The sequence below is a fragment of the Phocoena sinus genome, chromosome 8 (assembly GCF_008692025.1).
Source record: "Phocoena sinus isolate mPhoSin1 chromosome 8, mPhoSin1.pri, whole genome shotgun sequence".
NCBI classification, from domain to species: domain Eukaryota; kingdom Metazoa; phylum Chordata; class Mammalia; order Artiodactyla; family Phocoenidae; genus Phocoena; species Phocoena sinus.
In genome coordinates, this window is record NC_045770.1 from 49,692,622 (window position 1) to 49,720,310 (window position 27,689).

The window sequence follows — 27,689 nt, forward strand, 5'->3', positions numbered from 1 at the left end:
TGGAGTTTCATCATTCTATTTATTACATGTATGAATATTAACATCTCATGGCATCCATCTAATTCAGTCAAAACCAACAAAGGAAAAAAGGTTAAACCATGTTTCAAATTAACATTCTTACAGATCCCCCTGTAACTTAAAATAGAAATATGTTCATCTGCATTAAGTTATTTGACAAATTTGAAAAATGTCCTTTAAAAAAAATCACCTTTAGTACTTAAATATATTTGTTAATCATTTGATGGCATCAGTGTCCAAGTTCAAGAATAAAAGTTGCTTCATTAGATACTTTTCAAAAATGGATATCTGGATGGTTCTCTATAGCTGGAGATATATATATATATATGCAATTATGTCCTGTTCCATTTAAAAAATTTTTTCAAATCTGGCTTTTCAATTTGAGAAAAGTCCTGCAGTGCTCTCACAACCCCCTTTTGAAGGATAAAACTAACTCAGACTTTGCTTCTTTAATCATGGGAAGCTGCTGGAAAAAAATCTTATGTTGAAATTGCTGTTTAATTCCATTTTCACCCAATAAAAAGTACAGAAACACTGTCTTTATTTGATGGTGTGCATAAATATTACACTCCATGGATAGCAAAAATATTTTTTTATTTATAATTTACAGTTTCACAAGTGAAAATCGTACATTTTTACACATACAATTTCATTTTGTTAAATTTGCACACATCTACAGAACTTTCACACAACAAGCACCTGAAACTGTGCAGGCAGTAGGAAATGCAAATACTAAAATGTATTTATTAACCAAATGATAGCTGAAGGCCCTGCCTCAGCTAGACAATTTATATAGATATGTCTGTATATACATAAAAAATTCTTCACCTTCTAGATTTCAACAGCAGCTTTTTTTTTTTTCTTAAAAAAAAGAAAAACATACCTTTCTCATTTTACTTAAACTGACTCGACTGTGTCATTTTCTGTTTTAATTTCAGTGGCTGTTGCTATGCTTTCCTCTGTACAAGCTGGTGGAGTATCAATCCGTTCTTCCTTAACTTTGGGACTTTCACAGGGTTCCTGCAATTCGTTTTTAACAATGTTCAACATAATGTTCAAGGGATTTTCAACTGGTGTCTTGCTGGGAGATGGTGTACAATCAAATGAAGATGTCTACAAAATGAAAAACCCTTTAAGTACTGATTAAAGTTCACAAATATCACATTAAGTGACACTTAGTTTTATAAGACCCTTGTATGGGCAAAGAAACAAATATATACCAAACACAATTGAAAACCCTGCTTTCCCACAAAACATGCCATAAAGGCAGCCAATTAATAAAATGTATATTGAGGGACTTCCCTGGTGGCGCAGTGGTTAAGACTCCGCACTCCCAATGCAGGGGGCCTGGGTTCGATCCCTGGTCAGGGAACTAGATCCCACACGCATGCTGCAACTAAGAGTCCACATGCCACAACTAAGGAGCCAGCGAGCCGCAACTAAGGAGCCTGCTGGTTCAATGAAGGAGCACACATGCTGCAACGAAGGAGACCGCCTGCTGCAACTAAGACCTAGCACAACCAACTAAATAAAATAAATATAAATAAATAAAATGTATATTGAGCATTTGATATGTGCTCAGCAATGAGCTATGGTAAGAAGAGCAGTAATATAACGACAAAAGAAGCTGATTCAATGATTAGACACGTTTCTATATTTAAATCCCAATATAACCCCCTACATATATCCTGGGATTTGTTGCTCCTAATTTCAAATACCCTAAGGATTTTTTTTTCTTTTTTCCAGTACGCGGGCCTCTCACTGTTGTGGCCTCTCCCGTTGTGGAGCACAGGCTCCGGATGCGCAGGCTCAGCAGGCATGGCTCACGGGCCCAGCCACTCTACAGCATGTGGGATCTTCCAGGACCGGGGCACGAACCCATATCCCCTGCATCGGCAGGCGGACTCTCAACCACTGCGCCACCGGGGAAGCCCTACCCTAAGGATTTTTTAAAAATCCCTCAAAACCATCAAAACACCCTACAAACTCTAATCTTTTGATGACCTAAGTATATCTTCCAAACTGCCCCTTGAACTTGTGAAACAAATATTTGACAGTTAAGATGTTCCACTGTTTGGTTTTAAAAAAAAGTGGTCACTCTACAAATATAAAAATTTGAATTTCCAAGGTCAAGAGACTGATTTTTTTTTGTATTTCATGTATGATAATTTAAAAATTATTCCTATATTACATGGCCGAGTGGAGTAAGCAGTAAATGCTACCTGTAACTTATAGAAAATTATTCCCATCATGAACCTTCTCATTCTCTAGGCCTAGTACTCTAGTAGAAGACATCAAGATTCAAATGAAGAGAATGCAAGGAATGATACAAAAATTTCAAAATTTAAATCAGACCCTATCAATCTAGCACCAATATTTTGTGAACAACCTAAATGCTACATCAAAACTAAGACAGCTCAACACATCAAGATTAAAATAAAAATATTGCCCAGATGCAAAAAAAACTGAAAATAAAATTTATCAATGTAAAGGAGAACAAACAGTAACCAAAAAGAACTTACATTTTGATAATCTTCATAACATGACGGATGATAAATCTGAAGCAAAAGCAAAAAAGTAAGTTAAGTATTCACATGCATATTCATTTGTAATGGACTATTCTGGTATGATTTTCTTTTAAAATTTAAACCAGAGATAAACTATCTTTGGAAAGGCAACAAAAAATCATTTGGTCACAAAAACGGATAAAAACAAAATTTTCATCCTGATTTCCCTTAAAACTTCCTTTATATATTTAAGTAGATAACACGGTATGTTAAGACAGAAACAGTTTTGATGATGAAATATAAATTCAGAATCAAAATAGTGTGGTTAGGCAGAAAGAAGACTAACTAGACTCAGAAGATCTAGTCCTGGATTTATCATTAACTAGTTACGCAACCTTTTTTATAAAATGAGTACAGGACCAGATGATTGCTAAAATGCCTTCCAACTCACACACTCTGACTCTCTAAAGTCCAATACCTTAGAAATACCACTTCTATTAAAAACCAAAATAAAATGCAATTAACACTTTTCTTTCAAAGTAGTGAGCTACCCCTATAAAAACTTTTTAAAAAAAATCTTAATACTTCCTTTTAAAGTACTTCATAAAGAGCTGAAAATTACCTTTCCATCTACTCTAATAGCATTTTTTAAATGCCACTCCTCCTCTTCTTCATCCCAGTACTGTTCAAATTGTTCTTGACAAATTTCACAACTCTAAAATAGAACCATATAAAAATGAAGTTTACATAATAGAACACAATGCCATTAAGTAAAAATACAGAAACATTTTGTTAAGTGGAGAAAGGAATTTAAGAGTTTTCTGAAAATTTAAACAATGTTCAAATATATAATACAAAGTAAGATCTAAGGATTTCGCATTCTTCCATGCAAAAATAATTAACATTTCACAGCTCTTGGTCACAGATAAATATGTAGTAACTACAGTGGTTATGAAACCCGAAGCCAGATAACAAGAATAACATTGAAGAGTAAAGCTTACAAGAAGTCTCAAAATCATTAAAAGAGGGATGTAAATAAAGTTATATTTATAATTATTTACTTAAAGGAAGTGAAAGGCATGACCAGAGGTATAAAATTGAACATTGTTCTTTTACCTCAACTGCTCCTGCTGGTCCAGCAGGTACACTTTGGAACTCCTTTTCTTTAGCAGCCTCCTGAGTTTTGAGCACGACTTCTTCGTGCACCTTTTCAAAAAACTGGCTCTTTGCACGTTCTTCCAGATCAGCTATTTCCTCAAATTCTATCCAGTCCTTAAAAAGAGTGAATTTAAAAAGAGTATATTCATTTGTTTCTAGACTCTTACTGAACACCTTCAATACAATGCCATTTAAATATAAGAGTACTTTCTTCTACAATATGCTTTAATATTGATTTAGAATTATACCATCTTTTTGAGTCCCATAACTAATAGACAACATAAAGCAACTAATGAACAATTAAGATCTTAACCTTTACATTCCTTTAACTCTAGAATTACAACTACTAATGTAAATAAGATAAATTTCTTGCACAATTTTTTACCAAAAAAAATCAGTCATAGAACCCTGGAATTTTAGAACTAGAAGAAACCTGTGTTCTACTCTTAATTTCAACAAAAAACAAATACATACTCTTCACATTTTTTTAAATTAAAAAAACCTTTTATATTCTAAGGGTCAAATTTTACTCAAAAAATTCACTAGTTAGTGCTCAGCAGTTACCTAAACTAATATACTTTTGAATGATATAATATAAAGGCTAAAAGATAGTTCAGAGGCACATGAATTACTTACTGTTAAACTGTAGTACCAACGTCTATGAGTGACTTTTCTGCTTACATCTTTTTCAGTTCTATTTTGTCGATAATGCCAGTCCAAGTGATCTGCATATACATCTGTCTGTGATGTTGTAAACCTCATTCCACAAGAGTAACACTGAATACCAGTATACAGTCGATTTATAACACTATCATAACGTCTGTTTTGAAAAATACAGAAATAATCTTTAGTTCTGATACTGTGGCTGACTTAATGGCCTTAAAAAAAAAGGCAATTATAAGTACTTCAGTTTTCCATATTTTGATAATGGTGAAGCCATTATTATGTTAACAAAATAATGTTTCAGCCAACAGCTGGCTGAAAGAATTAATATCCAAAGATCAATAATATTCTCTAGTAATGTGTCAGTGACTCTCTTTACCTTAACTTTGGTTAATTTTGGAACATGGTGTCTACCCTCTTATCAATAGGCCTGGCCCAGTTACTTATTTCCTTCTAGCTAATAATGGAATGATCATCTGCTAACTAATAAGGCAATAGTTGGCCTGTTCTTAGAGTAATGTCAATATCAGGGTGGATATGGCAGAACAATTAGATTTCACCTCTCCAGATCTTCGCGGTTTTAAATAACTAAACTGTCCCACCCTGATGTAAAGAATACTGAAAGAGGTACAGAAGAAATAATAATAGTATGGGTAACTAAAAAGAAAAAGTAGAAGACTAGTGGGAAACTGAAGTCAGCAATAATCAGTTTTTTTAAATTCTGGGCTCCTTATCTGGAAAGAAATAGGTATGCAGAATAACTAAGTGAACAAACAGGGCAGTTATTAACTCCAGAAATTTTTTTTAAATAGTAGAATAAAGCAAAGCACAGTACATAGTACTTTGTATACCAGAAAACAAAATATTTAGTCATAATATTAATACTGAATAAAAATTTAATGATAAATGGCTTTATAACTATATGGAGGAGAGTTGGGAGGACAGTAAAAGAGGTACCTAAATCTTCACTTTCAGGAAGTCAATAAATTGTCTAAATGGGATAAATCAAGAAATGTAATAAATCAGAAAACTGTATTTTTTGTGGCCGCTCCCGTTGCGGAGCACAGGCTCCGGACGCACAGGCTCAGTGGCCACGGCTCACAGGCCTAGCCACTCTGCGGCATGTGGGATCCTCCCGGACCAGGGCACGAACCCATGTCCCCTGCATCATTAGGCGGACTCTCAACCACTGTGCCACCAGGGAAGCCCAGAAAACTATGTATCTTTTAAGAAATAAAAAAGTAAATGCCAAGAACCATAGATAAAAGAGTTAAAAAATGGTTGCCTTCAGGTAAAAAGTAGTACTAGGAAAAAGGCATGCCATCTTTTATTATAAGCTTTTACTTTAAGACTTTCATTATAAAGTTTTAACTATGTGAAAAGTATCACTTTGAAAAACACTGTCTTTAAAAGGGTGAAACCCATATAGCACAGGAGACTACACTCAGTGTTTTATAATAAAAGAATCTGAAAAAGTGTATATTGATATTCTTATATATATATATATAAAACAATCACTTTGCTGTACACCTGAAACTAACACATTGTAAATAAATTATGCTTCAATTAAAAAAAAAAAGATGAAACCCATTAGCTGTTCTATTATTTTTTAAAATACTCATAACAATATAATGGATCCATAAAGCAACTGTAAATGTTTTTTATATAATATAGGCAATAAAAATTTATGAAAATATATGCACCAAATGTTAACACTGGTTATCAGTAAAGTGGAAATTGTAGGTAATTTTATTTTCTTGATTTTATTCATTTGCATTTTCTATAAAATGAAAAAAATTTTTATTTCTTAAATACTAGACTACAAAAACCTCATTTTCTTAACTTCAAAGGCATGAGAATATCAATACAGAAAAAACAGTGATGATTAAGGGAAAATAGAGATAAAAAGGAAAACATGAGTGATTACTAATACCTAATCCTTAAACTCCCTAAACTTGCTATACTAAACAGAGATAATAAAAAACAGAAATTTGGGGGTAGACTTTTGGCCTAAATACGTGGGCAGCAAACATATTTGAAATGAAGATAATAGGCTTCCTTAAGTTTATGTTATGTATATTTTACCACATTAAAAAAGGGAAAACAGGCTTCCTAAATTTTAAAAACAGTGAGGGGTAAGACGAATAGCACTAGTGATAATATCCACTGTTATTAAAGTCACCGTCCCTTTTACCTTAGAAAATTAGATTACATACTGTTTCAATTCTTCAATTGTAAAATTGGTAAGATCTGGAACGTCTTGATCTTCATTTTGATCTTCTTCCTCCTCAGCAGGGGGCTGAGCAGCAACTTCATTTACTTCTTCAATTGAAAAGAAACACAACAAATATCTCAAAACCAGTGTCCATGTATTCTTTATAGGGGAACGCTATAGTGTTAGAAGCATATGGAGAGCCCCATCTTGCCTATTCAGTGCTCCTGATCTTAGGTTTTACTGGCAAGGAACCTAATACAATTCTTTATTTTGATAAGTGATATTAGGTCTGGTCTCTTAAAAGTCAATCTTCATGAAATTCATCAATATTCTAATTATTTAATTATAAATAAGCTAAAATAATACAGAATAACTAGAAAAAGTCTGCACATGGTGTTTGCAGGCATGTTAGTTAACTGAAACAATGTCCACTATAAGGCTAACAGTTCCTTGTTAGAAAAATTTTTTTTTATTTCATTATAAACCAGTTATATAAGTATACCTAAGAATTCAACATTGTAAGAAATTTTAGCATAGAACACATCATTGTATATCATACATCTTTATAACTTAATAAAGCTTTGTGTAGATGAATTACAGAACCATACTTACGTGTTGTAGCTGAATCAGGCTGGGACAATTTGAGAATTCCTGTTTTTAGCAGTTTTGAAAACAATTCATTTACATCCACCTGGCTGAGATGATTATCAGGATATCCCTTAGGAAGGACACCTTTAAAAAAATAACACTCTTAAAATAAAAGTAGAACTTAAAGATGCAAATTATACTAAGGATTTTTAAAGTTTTCTTCAAGATATCCTATCAACATTAAACTTAATAAAATCTTGTTAAGATCAGTGTAATTACCAAAAGCTCCCAAAAGTGAACTTTGCATTTACGTCAGCAAATCATGACCTCTTAAAAATATATTCTAAGACGAATACTGAAACCCACTAATACTTTATACAGGCATACGTGTTACCTTAAAAAACCAGTATTACCCACTGTTGCCCAATTAAATCCATGCCAAAGAAAAGCATAATACTGAGGGCAGAGAGCTTCATGCTCCCTTCTATGCAATGCAGCACCACACCTCTAGGTCCAACTTTTCACCCTTCCAATTCTCTATTCTTCACCTAACCATATTGGCAAAGGTCGTTTTGCATAGATGAAGTAGGCTACCATCTCTCAGCACAGGTTTCTAGGGGAAAAAAATACCCAGAGCCTAAATGGAAGTACTCCTGCCCAGCCCCCCAGCTCCCCCACCTTCCCATAACTACCCAAGGGAACTAATGCAGGGAGATGAGCCATGTGGCTCAGAATATACCTGCCCCTCTGACCCTTGCTCAATTACTGCCCTTGCAAAGCAGTTCAGGCTGTTGCTGAAAAGGTGTCAGGCTTACTAAAGCTTCAAAAATCTGAATAAATGAAACAAGGATAACAATCTTTTCCTTAAGCTCACTGGTGAGGAATCAATCCAATTCCATATTTTGCTAAGCACTAATTTAAAAATTACAATTCTTTAACTCAACTATAAAAACAGAATTTTAATATATTTGTATGTCACTACTATGCATCTTATTTACCACACCTCTAGAAAAAAGTTCTGAATCACTAAAAATTCCTCTTAGGGCTTCCCTGGTGGCACAGCGGTTGGGAGTCTGCCTGCCAGTGCAGGGGACACGGGTTTGAGCCCTGGTCGGGGAAGATCCCACATGCCGCGGAGCAACTAGGCCCGTAAGGCCACAACTAAAGAAAGCCCACGCGCAGCAACGAAAACCCAACGCAGACATAAATAAATAAATTTATTTAAAAAAAAAAAAAAAAAAAAAAAATTCCTCTTAATGGCAGAAACTCAATTTGCATCCACAATACAATACATAATCTCTGCCCTTAACCACTGCATACTCTTTACACTTAGCACAGTGCCTTGTATACAACAGGCTAATTAATGTCTGTTGAAATGAAATGTCTGACTACATGAATGAATAAATCAACCTCAACGATCAATTACAACAGCCACTTCACACAATAGTTTAACATTTACCTTTCATTAGAATTAGCTATTTATATGTCTAAGAATCATAACTAGCTAATCACATGTCTTCCAGCAGTCAAGTTTAGTGATCAAGAGCATGAACTATGAAAAAAAAAAAAAGAGCATGAACTATGGAACCAGACTCCTGGGATTCTAACTAGAAATTCCACTTTCTAGTTGTGTGACATGATCAAGTTACTTATCTGTGTCTGTTCCCTTTACCTGTAAAAGGGTAATAATAATTGTTCCTACCTAAGGTTGTTATGAGGATTAAATGAATTAATATTTGTAAAGCACTGAGGTGTTTGGCAGTATATATAATATTTGTTTAAAGAAAAACAGTCAAAGTGAAATAAGACAGAGAAAGACAAATACTGTACGATACCACTTAGACGTGGAATCTAAAAAATACAACAAACTAGCGAATATTACAAAAAAGAGGTAGACACACAAAGGACAAGAACATACTAGTGGTTACCAGTGGGAAGAGGGAAGAAGGTAGGAACAATATAAATATAGGGGTAAGGGATTAAGAGGTACAAACTATTAGGTATAAAATAAACTCAACGATATACTGTATAACACAGGGAATATAGTCAATATTTTATAGTAACTATAAACCAAACAAAAGCTTTAAAAATTGTGAATCACTGTATTGTACACCTATAACATATAATTTTAAAAAAACCACACAGAAGAAAAAAATTTTTTTAAAGCCTCCTAGAGTAATGGAAATAAAAACAAAAATAAACAAATGGGACCTAATGAAACTTAAAAGCTTTTGTACAGCAAAGGAAACCATAAACAAGACAAAAAGACAACCCTCAGAATGGGAGAAAATATTTGCAAACAAAGCAACTGACAAAGGATTAATCTCCAAAATACAGAAGCAGCTCATACAGCTCAGTATCAAAAAACAAACAACCCAATCCAAAAATGGGTGGAAGACCTAAATAAGACATTTATCCAAAGAAGATATACAGATTGCCAACAAACTCATGAAAAGATGCTCAACATCACTAATCATTAGAGAAGCGCAAATCAAAATCACAATGAGGTATCACCTCACACCAGTCAGAATAGCCATCACCAAAAAAATCTACAAACAATAAATGCTGGAGAGGGTGTGGAGAAAAGGGAACCTTCCTGCACTGCTGTTGGGAATGTAAATTGATATAGCCAGTATGGAGGTTCCTTAAAAAACTAAAAATAGAACTACCATATGACCCAGCAATCCCACTACTGGGCACATACCCTGAGAAAACCATAATTCAAAGAGACATGTACCACAGTGTTCATTGCAGCACTATTTACAATAGACAGGACATGGAAGCAACCTAAATGTCCATCGACAGATGAATGGATAAAGAAGATGTGGCACATATATACAATGGAATATTACTCAGCCATAAAAAGGAACAAAATTGAGTTATTTGTAACGAGATGGATGGACTTAGAACCTGTCATACAGAGTGAAGTAAGTCAAAAAGAGAAAAATAAATACCATATGCTAACGCACATAGATGGAATCTAAAAGAACAGTACTGATGAACCTAGTGGCAGGGCAGGAATGAAGACACAGACGTAGAGAATGGACTTGAAGACATAGGGTGGGAAGGGGAAGCTGGGACGAAGTGAGAGAGTAGCAGTGACATATATACACTACCAAATGTAAAATGGCTGGCTAGTGGGAAGCTGCTGCATAGCACAGGGAGATCAGCTTGATGCGTTGTGAAGACCTAGAGGGGTGAGATAGGGAGGGTGGGAGGGAGGCTCAAGAGGGAGGGGATATGTGGATATACACATACATATAGCTGATGGACTTTGTTGTACAGCAGAAACTAACACATCATTGCAAAGCAATTATACTCCAATAAAGATTTAAAAAATAAACAAACAATACTCTGAGCTGCATGAAACAAAAAAAAAGCTTAGGACACTTCCAGATTTTATTTGATTTTCTGTGCATTTAGAAACAGGAATAAGAGGTGATTCTCAGAACAGGTTTGGAATTTCATAATCAGGTACCCAATGATGGTGTCTAACTTATCAACCTAGTGAACAGCTGTTTAATGTTTATTTTACTGTTTTTATTTATTTGGCTGTGCCAGCTCTTAGATGGAGCATGCAGGATCTAGTTCCCTGACCAGGGATCAAAGCTGGGCCCCCTGCATTGGGAGCACAGAGTCTTAACCACTGGACCACTAGGGAAGTCTGAACAACTATTTAGAGGAAAAAAAAAAAAAAAAAAAGTCCATAGATCCTGCTACACTATAAAGCCCTTAGAAGGATAAACCTTATTAAAGTCATCCTAGCACAATGCCTAGAATATAGCAAGTGATCACTGTTTGGATGAATAAATGAACATGAGTATATTTACTACTAGGAAAAGAGTGTTTTTACTTTAAATTTTGAGAAAAAACCTTACAGAAGCCAAATATTGAACACTAAATACTTTTCATATCTCTTTAAGTAAAACTTGAAGAAGGAAGGCATATCTAACATCTCATTCAATAACCTCCAACCCAGGAAATAAGATGTGACTTCCTCTGTGACACTGCTATGCCTTGTATACATAAGCACCTCAAGGTTGTAAAAGCAAAAGAAAACATGCAGGTTTTGTATATTATCTCATACAAAAAAGAGCAAAATTTGCAGTTGCTGCACGCTATCTCAAGCTACCAACTCCAATACAACAAATCCTCTACTCTACAAGAAAAACTGAGCTCTAAAGGAAAATACACCAATATAGCACTTCACAAGTTACATGGTACTTTTGCATATACGATCTCATTTGATTCTCTGGGAAAAGAAAAAATTCCCTAGCAAATCCTGACTTTTATCATATGCTATCTGCAGAGGAAAAATATCCCAGAAAGGATATTTGCTTATACTCCACCTACCTGTAAAGCAGCAGAGTGGAGATTCTAACCCTGGTCTTCTGAATTTAGACCCCAAATATTCAGTACTTTCCTTCCCTTTTCATTATAGTGAAAACAAAAAATAAGAATACTAATCCTAACTGTCAAGCTAGCAATTAAAACGCTTTCAAATTAATTGAGTGAGCTTCCTGTGACGACACAGTTTAATACTTAATGCATAAACTAGAGCTTGCTTGGCTAGGACTTCCCTAGTTACTTCAGAACTTTTGGAAAACTCTCCAAATTTGTAAACTTAATAGAGCCATGCTACAGCATGTTTCTGAAGATGGCTGTTTTAATGATTCAGAAATAAAGCAAGTACCACTACAATTTGGTTGAGTTAGCTCTCAATATATTGACTTTCCAGTAATTTTAATTTATATACTTCTCATTTTTCACATATTAAAACTAAAACTTTTTTTTTTTTGCCTGCACCACATGGCTTGAGGGATCTTAGTTCCCCAACCAGGGATTGAACCCGGGCCCTTCAGCAGTGAAAGTATGCAGTCCTAACCACTGGACCACAAGGGAATTCCTTAAAACTTTTTTTTTTTTTTTGCAGTATGCAGGCCTCTCACTGTTGTGGCCTCTCCCGTTGCAGAGCACAGGCTCCGGACCCGCAGGCTCAGCGGCCATGGCTCACGGACCCAGCCGCTCCGCAGCGTGTGGGATCTTCCCGGACCAGGGCACGAACGTGTGTCCCCTGCATCGGCAGGCAGACTCTCAACCGCTGCACCACCAGGGAAACCCCCTAAATCTTATTTTTAAAGCCCTCGTATCTACTATTGTTATTGTATCCATAACAATATCATTAAGCCTCACCCTATAGATGCTTATCATGGGCATCTAGCTAGGAAATCCTTTTAACATGTTGTGTACAATTATTACTTGAGTGCCCATAAAGACATATGAATGAATCAGCTTACAATGTGATGTCTGCAGTATTCACTTCATGTTTATTGGATCATCACACACACACAAAACAAAAATTCAAAGTATCAAGTAATTGATATTTCTGAGGTTTGTCATTGACTTCATTTTACCTAAACACAAATGTCACATTCCTACCCCACCCTCTAGCTTCCACCTACTAGGTCTCCTTCCCTCTTTTTTGTGGTCTACAAGTCCTGGCTAACCACCTCTAGTTGTAAAGGGGATTAGTGTGAATATACATCAACAATGTAAACAAACTCAGAAAGAAAACACAACATTCCAGTCAGATTAAATTTCTCTAAATTGCATATGCCCTCTCAAAAGTGTCATTTTCTAAAACTGACAAGGTAGCTACTCAAACAATAATTGTCTTTCGAAAAACACAAAGTTCAGAAATTACATACCTGAAGGATTCTGAACAAATGCTCCAGGATTTTGTGGATGAACTGGCAAAAATTGTTGTCCTTGGCCAAATGCTACTGGCTGAGCAACACCAGTCAGAACCTTTAAGAGAAATCTCGGTTTTAAGAACATCTTTTCTATATTTTTAAGTAAAACTTTTAACATTCAAATTACGTTAATATATTCACAGATATCATGAGGCCTGTTTACGATAATGAAGATTTACAAGTGTAAATTACAAGATTTACGAGTGTAACCTGACTAGGCTTTCTATAAAAAGGAATAAGACCTTCCCTTATATTTTTCACAGAATTATAAAAAATTGATAATGGATGTGAAGGTTCTTTGAAAAGTTTAAGATACCATGCAAACATAAGGTAGCCAAAAACTAGCTGTGTGGCCTTACACAAATCACTTTACCTTGCCAGTGTTTTCTCCTATCTTACAAATAGAAATCTGACATCCAGCGATGTGATCTATACACAATCATAATAGCCAGTAAACAGCAAAGCTGAGGCCAGAACTCACTCACTGACCTAACTCCTTTACACAGATGTCAAAAGCCTGCTTTAATTAACAATCTGAACTCCTTTATCATCATTCTGTTAGCCATCAAACTGAGTTACAAAGTGGACTGTAAAAGATTTTAAAGGAATGTTAAAAAATAAAAGTCATGAACCAAGTACTGTACAGGCATACAATTATTGTATTTGTAGTCAAGAATGAGGTAGGACTTCTACATATTGCTACTATGTAAACAAATGCCCATTTATAAGCCTTGTTCAGTATCCTGTGTGAACCTTCAGTGGTATGTATACGTAATAAAAACCCCATCAATTCTTTATAATGTAGGAACAAGACTAACTCAAGTCCCATTCTAGAGTATCTTGTCAATTAAGAGTATCATTTCTCTTAAAAACATACAATAGAGTATAAGTCTAACTAAGGAGGCCAGTTGTTTTCCCAAACCACTGGATATGGACAGAAGGCTGCTTTCTATAAATAATGCTTCTAACATGCTTCTAAAACCTTTCTTCTTGTTTTACACTTTCTTCCATGCAATGTTACTGGCATAATAAATCTGTCCTAGTAAGAAAGTGTCACTACCTGGAAAAAAGTAAATTTAGCCCAGGAGAATTTCAGCAGGCAAGCAAAAGTAATCATTAATATCAACTGAATTAACCACAAATTATAAGCATATTGCTTTAACACTATTTCAATAAGCATTTTAAAATGTATGCAGAACAAGTTAACATCAAACAACTGCAGTTGACTGGAATGACGGAAAGGTGGTGAAAAGTAGGAAGAGAGGAAGAAAAAGAATTACAGACTGTAAAAGCATGAGCAATTTGATTTTCTTGTTTGTTTGTTAACTCAGGCTAAGGAAGTTCTATATCAAAGAACAGTCTATAAAATCAGCTCTATGATTACTATAAAGCTCATCAAGGCTCAAAAGTTGTACAATGTAGCAGAGGTCTATGAAACACACACAACTGTATTATACTTTAATACCTTAGAAACCAAAAACAAAACAAAACAAAAAAACCATAATGAGGAGGCTATGCATATGTGAAGGCAAGGGGTATATGGGAAATCCCTATACCTCATAGCTCAATTTTGCTGTGAGCCTAAACTACTCTAAAAAAGTCTATTAAAAAAGAAAAGATTTGTGGGGGGGCGGGGGGGACTGAGATTGAGAGGGTGCTCTAGATCCTGAAAGAACTAAGATCAATTTTGGATTTAAACTGCAAATTTCAGCCCCAGAAGACTCTCATTTCACTTTCCTAGCAGGTGGGGTTTTGAAGTACATTAAAAACTGCCCCCCCCCAAAAAAAACTTATTAAAAATAATTAAATTTTAAAAAATCCTTTCCAACCTATAGAATAAACTATATCCTGAAAACCTTCCTCAAACACTAGAAACATTAAAAATGGTTCATATCTGCATACAATATACTTTTAGAATAACTGTAACAGACTTACCTGCTGAGATGCCTGAATATTTCCTACTGTTATTGGAGCAGGTAAATTGCCAAAGTTTCCAAACTGAGAGCTCTGAAGATTCTTCTCATCAAAATAGTGTCCAGAAGCTCTGTTAAGGGGATTCGAGAAACTCTGGTTTCCAGGGCCATGTGGTCCATTAAAATTTGGTCCTTGAGGTGAATCAAATATTTGTTCATGTCTTTGGAACTGCAGTCCTTGGGATGGGGCATTAAAAGCATTGCCAGGTGGATCATTATATGGGCCACTCTGATTGAAAGATACCGATTCAAGCCTTTGTGAAGGATGATTGTCAAATCGTGTGCCTTGAAGACCAAGAGGAATATCAAACCTTGATGCTTGCTGGTGTTGTGGACCATCAAATCTTTGAGGTACACCATCAAATCTTGGTTGAACCTGCTGTCCAGGTGGTCCATCAAATCTCTGCGGGCCTGGCTGACCAGTTCTTTCAAATCTAGGACCTGGCTGACCATGTAATCCATCAAATCTTGGCAAGAGTGATGGCTGACCTGGTTGCCCATCAAACCTTAAAGCATGACAACTTTCAAATCTTGGACCACCTTGACCCAGAGGTCCTTCAATTCTCAGGCCGCCTCCTGGTACAGAAGGACCCTCAAACCTCATTCCACCTCCTTGTTGGACTAAAGGTCCTTCAAACCTGATCCCAACCCCTGGCTGACCGTGTGGACCCTCAAACCTAACGTTCCCACCAAGTTGATTATGTTGTCCTTCAAATCTCATACCAGCTACTGACTGACCATGGGGGCCCTCAAATCTCATCCCAACTCCCTGCTGTAGCAATGGGCCCTCAAATCTGATCCCACCTGATGGCTGACCATGAGGTCCATCAAACCTAATTGCAGCCCCTGATGGACCATGACCTCCCTCAAATCTAAGTCCACCTACAGGCTGACCTCGGGGATTATCAAATCTAAGTCCACCCACAGGCTGACCATGAGGTCCCTCAAACCTCAGACCACCCACAGGTTGACCCCGGTGTCCCTCAAACCTGAGACTACCCACAGGCTGGGACCCTGGTCCTTCAAATCGCAAACCACCTGCAGATCCCTCAAACCGCAGACCGGGGGAACCTTCAAACCGAAAACCACCTCCTCCTGCTTGACCAATTGGCCCCTCAAACCGCAGAGGTGTCCCTACTGGTCCCGGAGGACCTTCAAATCTCAAAGGACACCCACCTCCTAACTGGCCTTGTGGTCCTTCAAATCTCAAAGGGCCACCTCCCCCCATTTGTCCTGGTGACCCATCAAACCGAAGAGAACCTGGCGTAGGAGGTCCATCAATTCTAGGGCTTAACTTATTAGGTCCTTCAAAAATCATCTTGGTTGGGCCATCTCTCGCTACTGATGGCCTGCTAGGTCCATCGTATAATGGTCTATCTTCAGCTAAAGCCGTAAGTCGCTGATTTGTATCAAGGCCGGCGAATCTTGATGCTGGGCTATCTACAAATGGTTTATCTGAATCTTCATATCTAGGTCGCTTAAGTGGAAAACGATCATTGAATGGTGATCTCTGCTCTTCTCGTACACCTTTTAAAAAGAAAAAAAAATTATTTTCCCTGAATCTGATAATTTATATCAAATTATCCTAAAATCTTCTTCATATATTCTTGTAAATGTTTATTCAAAAACATCCATAACTATCTCACTTTATGAGAGGGGAGGGAAAAAGACAGCAACAGGCAGCAGGTAAGAGAATGCCCTCTAGAGTCAGATACACCTGGGTAAAATAAAATACCCATTCAGTCAATTTACTAATTATTTGACTTTGAGAGCAACTTATTTAACCTCTCCAGTCTTGTTTCCTATCTGTAAAATGGGGATAATATATATTTCATTAGGTCATTGTGAGGATTAAATCAGATTACATATATAAAGAACCTAGTAAAGTACCTAATACACGGTTGGCCTTATAAATATCAGCTCCCTTCCCTTCCCTTTGAGGGAAAAACCGAAACAAAACAAACGACAAAACAGAAGTCTGAACAGTCACAAAAATCCATCCCCACTTAGCTTGTTCATTTTCCCTTCACTGCTGTGATTCAATAGGCATAATCTGATTTAACTTTTTCTACCTTTAGCAGAGACTTGCTCGTCATGTCTTCTCCGGCCCTCATGGGGTGAAAGATTCTCAGCATAAGTACGACTCCCAGATATAGGAGAAAGACGTCTTGCTCTTTCACTAAATTGTTCTTTTCTGTCAAACTGTGCTCCACTATTCCTACTTGCATGTTTACTTTTGGATGGCTCACATTCTATTCCAGACAACAAGGCATCAGTCAAAGGGTAGTCAAAAATATCAGGATCTAAGAGATCAAGTCTTGGAAATGAATGCTGAACCTGTGTCCTTTTCAGTTTTGCTTTATGTTCATAGTAGGTTAATTCAGCATCAGTTAAGAGAGGTTTCTTTTTTAATCCACCTTTATTTTCTTCTGTAGGACTATCCCGTACATTGCATCTATGTTTACCTTCTTGATACTGAAATAGCTGTCGAATTTGATGCACAACAACAAGGAAGTCCTCCTGTGTAATTTCACCAGATGCTAAACGTTCACTCGTCTGCATAGGGGTGATAAAAGGAAATCAATATTTTAAATATAAAAAGTACTTACAAAAAACTTATAGACAAAAGGAGAATAATGACTACATGGGAACACAGTAGTTACCTTTTGAAGTAATTCTCTTTTGCTTGCAAGAGTTAACTCTTTAGGAATCTGAAGATTGGCATCTACGCTTAATCGATGCTGCTGTTTTGGAGCTCGAGGTGACAAGATTCCTTTAGTGCTTGACCAGCTCTCCCTATGCCTTAGATGAGGAGCTTTGCTATGTTCATCACCCTGTTGTAAACTGAAACCATAAAAGCAATTATGTTACTTCATAAAAAATTTTTAAATACTCAGGACCATATTTTAAGATCCTTAATAGGATCTGGCTAAAATGAATATATGTAACCATAAAAGTTAATTTAAAGATTAAGAGCACAAGATTTGAAGTCAGGAAAATCAGGTATGAATTCTGATTCTTGCATGTCCTGGATGTGCCACCTTAGGCAGATTAGTTAACCTTTCTAAACTTCAGTTTCCTTATACGTAAAACAGCAATAATAATGGTACTTAACCCACAGGGTTTTAAGAATTAAACAGGGGAAAAAAGTACTAATTATAGCACCCAATAAACATTATCCAATTTTTAAATCAACACTGTATTTTTAAATGTACACATTATTCTACTCAGTTAAAAATGTTAACAACCTACCTTTTATTTTCTTCCCAACCAGATTTCCATCTTTTGGTAGACTTGGAACTTTGCCAATTTTCTACATTTTCCTTTGGTTCAGTGCCTGACTTGGTGGAATGCTGATTTGCAGTTTCTTGTGGTCGTTCCTCTTCAGTCTTTTTTATTCGCCTTGGATCTCGAACATCCTGTTTAGTACTTCTCTTCGCATTTCTTTCTTCCCTGGAAGGTGGTGTAAACTCTTCCATATGTGACTGCTTAACTCCTGACTGGCGAATCTTCCCAGCTTTGGGTGTTGAGGTTGGAGACATACTCCTTTGCCTTCGTTTGGGTGACCGCCTATCTCTTCTCTTGGGAGAATGTATAATCGGTGACCGGGACTTGGGTGATCGTGATCTTGATCGCTTTCTAGTACTCGATCTCCCTGGTTTTGTCCCCTGTTTTTCTGATTCTTCCGTTATGGTATCCTGTTTTTGTACAATGCCATTTATGATTTTATTTCTACTTCCCACCAGTCTGTGTTCAGATGATTTCACGTGCTCATCTTTATCCTTTTTTTCTGCAGTTTTCCTCTTCTCTTTTAGATCATCATCTTTGCTATCAGTCTTATCCTGAAGATGTCTTTTTAATCTTGGATCTCTCTTGCTCATATCAGACACCCTTGTACTTTCAGATTCTTGACTTTTCAAGTCTTTTGTGTGGGATAATTTGTTTTTCAAAGGTGATGGTGATTTAGATTTAGATTTGGATTTAGAATCTAATTGGTCAAGTTCTTTCTTGGTTATTTTTTCACCTGATTTACTTTTTTCTTGCTTGGATGAATTTAGTTTTTCAGAGGGTACAGTTTTACTTGTCTTAATATCAGACTGGCTCAATGTGTTCATTAGGAATTCCTTCCTGTGACTCTGATCTTTTCCATGAGAAGAATGTTGACTCAACCTATTAAGACGGGGATCCCGGTTAGTTCCTTTCATATCCTGAATTTGTAAGGATGGACCTGGACGACTTTTCTCAGGTTGCACAGGAACCTGATGGGGAGATTTAACTGCCATAGGGGGAATTTGTGAAACATGTAATTTGGATTGTGCAGTTCCAGGACCTAAGTTGGATGTCTCCTGCTGAACACTAAGAGAAACTGCCTGAAATACAAGATAAACGTTCATGTTACAACTGTAAAACATTCAGATTATTTGTCAAGAAACTGAAAACTAAGGAATATAATGCTTCATTCAATAAATCCATTTATTCAATACCGTATTTATAGTGTATACTTCTAGTATTTAAGTGGATATTAAAATGAAAGGAAAAAGTTCATATACAATATTTATGTGGCCTGTTATTTCTTACTAATCCTCTACTTTGGGGTTTTATAATTTCTAGGAAGAATGAAAAAAAAAAACCCTCCCTCTTCCTAATTATTCAGAATTCTGGGCCACACTGATATTAAGAAACTACTAAATAAATCACTGCACTCCAGCTGCACAAGCATCCAAGTGTTTCCGGGTAAATTCTAAATCATAAAATTTAGCTCCTCTCAAAGTGGCACTGATAATGCACTTAAAAATTCTGCCTTCCTGTACTCCCTTACTCTCAAATAAGGTCAAGTGCTAAGTAATTAAGTAAAATAGCTTAATATAACGTTATTCATACACAGAAATACATAATCTTCCTGGCCTCCTTAATTTTGTGATGGCTGTTTTTTTGGTAGCCTTCTAAGGAAACTGCTAAGGATTTCTGCTCATGAAACATAAGCTCATAAAATATTAAAGACTAGGCAAAAACATCTGCCACAACACAACTACCATCTTGGAACTGACACTACGTCCACATAATTTTTTTTTTTTTGCGGTACGCGGGCCTCTCACTGTTGTGGCCTCTCCTGCTGCGGAGCACAGGCTCCGGACGTGCAGGCTCAGCAGCCATGGCTCACAGGCTCTGCCGCTCCGCGGCATGTGGGATCTTCCTAGACCGGGGCACGAACCCGTGTCCCCTGCATCGGCAGGTGGACTCTCAACCACTGCACCACGAGGGAAGCCCCCACATGATATAATTTTTAACAAAACTAAGGGGCTATCTTATAAGACAGCACTCTAATAAAAAGTATTTGAAAGAAAATAGTGCAGTCTATATTAAAAGTGACTTTTACAAAAAGGATATACAAATTTGGTCTAATAAATACACCATAATTTGCAAAATAAGTAAAAGTGGAAAAATTACACTATTAATAAAAGCAACATGTTAATAAAATTCAAATACAAAATAATTCCATATCCATCAGAAAACAGGTTTAAAAATACTCAAAATGCCAAATCTCCTCTACTTACCAGTTGTGCCTTAGCTTGCTCTAGCTCAAGCTCCAGCTTTTTCTGCTGAAGTTCTAACAACTGCTTTTGTTTTGCCAGTAACTGCTGCCTTATTAGTTGCTCTTGGGTAAGATTCTTTTGTATATCCGGAACAATTGGAGGAGTGGAGATGCTAGGGGAACTGACCACTGTGCCAGGTGTTGAAGACTCTTCGGGCTATAAGACAAAATAATTTGTTTACAAAAAAAAAATCACAGCTAAAAAGGAAGCAGCTAAGGGGGGAGCTAAAAATTATCAGCTTCTCTCTTAATAAACCCTATCCATAATCTTAAATGGCCAATCATGTTTAAAAGCACACAGAAAATTTTCAGGAATTTAAAAGCAAAATAAATATGTAAAACCTAAACAAGGAGAACATTTACTTTAAATGTACTGTGAACCTGAAGGTGGAAATTTTTTTCTTTTTTAAATTAAACTGATTCAGCACAGGGTATTCTTGTTACTTTTATCTGGCAGGAAATTTCAGAGAAGTCAAAATTTGACAGTTAAAAATATTAGTTATATACCATTCATGTTAGAACTTACCGATTTATTTAAAAATTTAGGATTCACATGGATGCTAGATGTATTCACATTGGGGGGCAGAGGTTTAATAGGCCAAGCAGGATCTAACGAATTGACTCTGACATCCAGGGCATAAAGTTTCTTCAAAGGGAATATTTCATCCCAGGTGGAACGTAATTTAAATAAACTTTTTCTAGTATTTTCATCCACCTAGAACAACAGAACAATTCTATAGCTTGTTAAGTTACTATAGGATGTTTTATATATTAAGCATAATGCTACATAAATCTCTGTTCTACTTCACATATAGCACACATACTACTAATTCGTAAACATATACAACAGTAATCACTTATTAAAAGTACATTTGTTTGCAGATGTAAAGTTAATAAAGAAATTTCTGTCAAAAAAAATTAGAAAAATTAAAGTCATTATCACCTAGCCTTCATGAAAGCAAACAATTAGACAAGTCTGAATTTTTAGAAGTACAAAATGTTCCCAAATATTAAGGCTTGACACAGTATTCCTACTGTTACTTTCACTCTGGACAAAAATATAAAACAACTAGAAAATAGTTTATCTGATGACTTAAATTTTTTAAGTTATTTACATTTAGTACAAAGTAAAACAAAACTAATCTCCTGCAATACAATATGGCTGGTACCTATGAATAAGCTTATTTGTGGTGTAGAAGGCACCTGAATAATTGAAATTCACAAAATCTTACCTACTGATGAGCTTTAGTTTTATATCTTATCTGCTCATGCTTGTGATGGGCATAGTAACAACAATACTTTTTAAATTAGCCATCAGAGAAACCTAGCACTTGAGAAAACTGAGCTAGAGTTCTAACTTTAGAATAATAAAGCCTTGACTATATTCCAGTCTTTAGATAGTATTTACTACAAACAAGGTCATTTTCATCACCTTCAGTGTTAAGGCCCAGTAAGAGTCAGTAAACATTTTCTACCAAACACCCAAATGAATTTGAACACACTGAAACTGAAACCAAGCAATTGGTTTAGTGCCCCAATTTCTATAATGCAAAGTTGACTTCTCCTTAGACTAGAGTCTCAGGTAAGCAGTATTTAGCAAAAGTCTACAATACACTATTAACAATCTCCATAATACAGTTTGAAATACAGCTTTCCAAATTTCTTCTGCATATACTTACTTAGCAGTATTTCTTTTCTCTAAGAACTTAAAGGGAAAAAAATTACTCAAGTAGCCACTACACATTTTCTGTTCTAACAAACAAGTAAAATCTGATAGTTCTTTCAAAATAATCCCAATTCTCCAAGCCTGACAACTGTTAAGATTTCTCGAGACACAACAGGTGCATCTACTAAAATATAAGAACCACCAATTTTTTGTTAGGAAACAATCTTTAAACCCAAATATCTTATAAATGCCCCTTTTCTCAGTGTGAAAGATGAAGCCTGACAGGAAAGAGAATTACTTCAGCAAATCCTTTGTCTTCCTCAATACTGTATTAACCAAACTACCAGATACAATGTTATGAAAGGAATTTACAATCTCTAGGTATAGAAACTAACAAGCCTTTCTTCTAAACACTAAGAGGGGCCAGAGGTGGGGAAGAAGTATTTCCAAAATAACCTAAAGCAATTCACTGATCCACCATTCACACATACCTAGAACATTCACACAAAATATACTTGAACAAGGTTAACAAGAGGAAACATTTCCAGAAAAAAAAAAAAAAAAAAAAAAAAAATCACAAGTTCCAGGCATCCATCACAGGTTGACACACACTAGAATTATGCTTTTTCTTTTTCTTTTTTTTAAGACAGAAATAGTCAACATCCTAAAACCAGAAACCTAAACAATGAAATTTGAAGTACTCTTGATAGTTTCAGATCTTTTTGCCCGTATTCTAGTGATGAAACAGATCTTCAAGTGAACAAAGTCAATCAAAAACATGAACTTCTAAAAGCAAACACATCTATTTTTGAATGGATAATGTAAAACACCTAGAACCCACTTTAAATACGAAACACTAACTTTAGCATGTTAAATGCCCAAAAGAATAAAACATTTCACCACCCAAGAAAACCCAACACAAAGGCAAGTATTTATTTAATCAGGAACATGTTTTAAAAATTCAAATGTTTCTAAATGTATATATACCTTTTCAAACACACAAATAAATGTTGCAACTAGATTTTTAGTAAAGGCAGTGAGATACTCTCTTCCAACATTTTTCACGATAGAATCCATAAGGTACATAACAGGAAGCTTCTCTGAGGAGGGAGCCTGAAGTAATAAAAAGAAACTGAAAAGTTTAGTACAATGAATTGCCAACAAAGAACTACTTTTAAAAGTGAGCGTTTAACGTACAATACAGACCTCAATATTTTGTTGATATTAAACACTTTTGAATAATATTAACCTTTATGAAATTTAAGTGTTCAAGGTCTCACCTCTTACAATGATCTTTAGTTGAGCATACAAAATAAGCTCAGAATTACTGGAAAGAAAAGTCTCTAGTACCCTCATTTAACACTCAATAGAATTTCAGGTTCGTATAGTTAAAAAAAAAACTGTGTTTTAAGTGACAAAAAAAGGGGGAGGATATTTTCTGTAATCCAAGTGTAAGCTTTGTGACCCACATTAACTTATGATGATGCACCTAGACTCAATGAAACAAAGTTTTCAGACTTCTGGCAGAAACCCTAATTTCCATAGGCATATTTTATATGTTAACGTCTATGAACCTTTTGTTACCTGTAAAATCATTAGGATTACTTCTCTATAATCCAATGAACAAAAGAAATTAAGTACACTTCACATATGAAGTTAATGGCAAAAAAACACTTTTAAACTTGCACATGAACATGCAGGAAAGTGCAAGTTGTTACTGATACAAGGAAAACTGGATGGAGCAGCCGCTGAGTCATGTAAATCAGGTTGAACTTGACTCTGGAAACCAGGATTTGTCCTCAAGATTTTCTTCAGAGCACAGACTCTCCGTCGAAATATTTTTCCTCTGACACGCACAAACCAGGAGTTCTAAATTTGTGCAGGGCCAGTGTGATGATGCCGATACAAGTGGCCCTTTCCAAAGCAAAGAAATGTTGCCCCAGCTCAACTGTAAAGCCTACCCATCACTGGCTTTTAGAAGGCACAGCAAGTTTCCAGAAAGCATCAGCAGGTTCACAGACTTGTTGAGGAGCATTAAGACACACCACATAAACTAAGTGTTAACTCCCACTCCACAGGAGTACCCACGATTTAAAAACAAAAACAAAAATTATCCCCATTTACCCTTCCCACGTGTATAGGAATCTTAACCCTGAACAACACTTACCCACAGCTACCTGTAGCCAGGGTAAGCTCACAGTTCTGCAGTACACAATGCCACCATTATTTCACAAAACCAATTGCCCATACAAGTGTGTGGAAGTGCTCTTGCTTCTGATAACAACCAAAGTTGACTAAGGAAACCTTTGAATAACTTTGTATGAAAGTTTTCTTTTACAGTACTAATAAAAGGGTTTCACAAGGCTATTGCATGTGGGTAAACTATTAAGTACCAACACGTCAACTGCTTTATTGCTGTGTCTTTATCTTACCATGTCATGTTTTATACCATTTTAGTCATTGTTGTACTTATGAAGATAAACAGGCTCTCTTTAAAACCAAAATCTGTTCAGTAGGCTAACTTTTTATTGTACAAGTGAATTCTTATATGTAATATTTTTTTGCTACTACTGCCTCATGGAAGGAGTCAAGTAAGTGTGAATCCTTAAGTTTAGTAATGCTGAAACGCTAGAGGATAAGGACACAAACATTCACCTCCAGAAACACAAAACCAAGCCAGTTTGCTACCAAATGACAGAAAATCCCTCCCCTCACCCTCAACCCCAACCCCATTAAATTATTTCCCCAAAGTGACTGTTACATCTTTTCCTCAATCTGGCTTTACAAAAATAACCAGGAAACGTGTGCCAAAAAAATTTCAGCTGTCTTTCATCAGCAAATAGTCCATCTATTTTCACCACTCTGTGTAGCCACACACAAATACAAATTTTAATGTGGTCACTATATTCAGCATTTAGTTTTCACTTCTGAAAGTCTTCTGGATCCATTAAAAACCAGCAAGAAAATGGTTCTTTGAGTGACAACCTGAGCTGCTAAATATTAGGCTCTGTGGAATATTAGTAACCCCAAAAATACTAGATAGAATTTTTAAAAATCAATGTTATTTTTTTAAAAACGCAAGTGCATTTGTTTTTTTTTTAAAAAGGCATTTAATGTTAAGCCTTCGACAAGGCAAAACTAAGTTTTCATGTCCAACATGTTTGTTGTATCAATAAAAAGGATGTTGAGTATGAGGAATGCTTCCTTTTAAAATCTCATACTTTAAAAAAAGAACAATAGCTGTTTCACACAGACATTCACAGGAAAAGGTGAATAAGGACTTGTATTTTAGCTGTCAGACTGAGCATGACAAACTTGTTGGGCCCTAAAGAGAAAAAAAAAAACCTTACTTTTTGTCCTCTTTAAGGTATGAAAGGACCACCTGAAACCGTGTATCTTGTGAACAGATTTACCCAAAAGAGTGGATGGAACCTAAAGAAGAATGAACCCAAGTCACTTAAAGACTTTTGTTTAAAACACACAACCACGTAGATAAAAATAAGTCTTGGAAACAAATTCTACACCTTACAAAGGTAAATAAAAAAGACAAATACATATTTTATATGTTTTATTCACAAATTTTATAATACCAGTCACACATTTCAAAACCATTTATTAAAGTCAGACCACTCAGTTTTACACTAGACAGAAAGCGCCTCTAAACAATATATTGGTGGTTGTTGTTAAAGTGGCCTTTTAAAAGGGGTTCACTCTGCTAAAAGGAGGCTCATCCTGATCATTTCAATCACTAACAACTAGAAAAAAACTAAACCATAAGTACAAGCTTCAAAAATAACTTAAAACGTAGTACTGGGAAGCTATTAAAACTCATTACGATAACTAAGTTTAACAGTAACTTTACTTAAATGACAAATCGCTCCCACATGAATCCACAGAAGAGGAGGACTACAGGGAAATATAGGGTGGCAGAGGACCACTGCTGTCAAGGGGTGAAGCAAAGCACGTCTTCACTTTCAGGGAAGGAAGGGAGGAAAAAAAGAGAAAAGGAAGAGGAGGAGGAACTGAACTTTTCAAAAGAAAACTACAAGTACTTGTTACCCAGTGGGCCAGTTCTCCACCTACAGGTTGGATAAGATCTCCTCCCCACCCCCTCCAACCCCACCCTCAACCCCAATTTCCCGTATCTGGGGGCAAATGAGACCCTCCGATAGGAGAATACAAATTATATCTAGCCGCCCCCACCCCAAAATGGGGCTGACGGGTGTGAGCAGCTGCCTGGCTGGCAGGGAATGGATTCTCCTCTCTTCCCTTTCGCATCATGTGCTTTTCAGGCGCCATGTTGGGCTCCTAACAGGCGGCTGCTCCACTCGGGGCCAAGGCCCTATTCCCACCCCCCAACAGCTCGCTCCCAGGTCCCCCTTCACCTCCTTCCAACCCACAGAGCACAGTTACCCAAAAGAGTTCGGGGCGGGGGGACGGGGGGAGAACCACTCCCCACCATCCCAGGGGGTTCAAATGGTTTTAACTCTTACTTCCCCACACAACGAACTGCCTTTAATTCTCCCCCTCCCCGAAGGGCTCTATTCAAAGCGTGTGCGTCGGGATACACGATGCAGTGGCCTAAATAGGGAGCTGGTAAGCGGAAGTAGGACTCCACCCTTTATCCTCCCCACTCCCTCCCCCCAAGAGAGGCCCACGCTCGAAGCCTGGGCCAGAGACCGAGCCTGAGTTGGAGGGGGAGGGTTGGAGAGGAGGAACACCGTCCCCCTTTGGATAGAAGCGAGACCTGGGATGAGGCTGACACTAAAATCAGGGAGTATTAGAAGAATAGGAGGCTGCGGGGTGTATAAAAACCTTGGCGGTTTGGGCCTCGATGAGAGAGACGATCTCCTTGGCGAAGGGCAGGTTCTCCTCGGCTAGAATGGTCAGCATATTGATGTGCGGTTTGCTATTGAAGGTCAGGTCTTCGAGTGATGACTGATAATCCCGACAGGCGTCCTCCCGGGCCCCCGCAGTACCGGCCTCAGCCGGCGTCTGCTCTGACATTGCGCCGCGGCCCCCCTCCGAGGTCCGCCGCAGCTGAAGCTGAAGCCGCTCTCGATACCCCGCCTCCCTTCCGACTCCTCTTCCTCTCCCCGGGTCTCGCGGCTCCGGCTTCACCACATGCTGACCGCGGAGGGGGGTTGGGGGACGACACGGGGGGAACCTCGGGTGTGAAACGCCGCCGTCTCACTGGTGATCTCCGTCCACTTCCAGCCGCCACAGACTCTTCTTTCTCCACAGACACAAAATGGCGGCGGCTCCAGCTCCGAAAATGTCTGTGCTCCCAACCGCTGCGTCGTGCGAAATGAGCTAGGGGAGGGGAATTGTGCGGTAAAGGGGCGGGGCCGTTTATAAAGCCAGGCGTGATTGGCTCGCCCAGCCAGGTCGCCAGCCCCGCCCCCCCGCCCTTCCGCTGAAAGTCCTGGCTCCACCTTCTTCTCGGGATTCTACCCGGGCTTTCGCAACACCTACTGCTCAGAAGTGGGGTGGAAAAGACGGCCCCTCTCATTGGCCGATTCATAAAGCACCGGCCTGTCATTTGTTACCATAAC

General features: G+C 37.1%; 1 protein-coding gene across 4 annotated transcripts; it reads right to left on the reverse strand.

The window, feature by feature from the left end:
• Positions 1–27,446, reverse strand: PCF11 (PCF11 cleavage and polyadenylation factor subunit). Of its 4 annotated transcripts, none has more exons than XM_032639618.1 (16): positions 26,950–27,446; positions 23,122–23,247; positions 20,995–21,183; positions 20,431–20,625; positions 18,128–19,245; positions 17,539–17,719; positions 17,341–17,431; positions 14,838–16,402; positions 12,858–12,957; positions 7,174–7,293; positions 6,563–6,665; positions 4,320–4,503; positions 3,642–3,797; positions 3,148–3,240; positions 2,541–2,576; positions 1–1,131 (listed from the first exon to the last, which is right to left on the reverse strand). In XM_032639618.1, exons 1-16 carry the CDS (start codon positions 27,139–27,141, stop codon positions 916–918), a joined length of 4,665 nt encoding a protein of 1,554 aa, XP_032495509.1. In that variant the 5' UTR covers positions 27,142–27,446; the 3' UTR covers positions 1–915. The 4 variants fall into 4 exon arrangements, with proteins under 4 accessions (XP_032495509.1, XP_032495507.1, XP_032495506.1 ...); XM_032639616.1 differs by having other exon boundaries at positions 16,948–17,431; XM_032639615.1 differs by having other exon boundaries at positions 6,563–6,668; positions 16,948–17,431.
• Between the last annotated feature and the right edge of the window lie 243 nt (positions 27,447–27,689).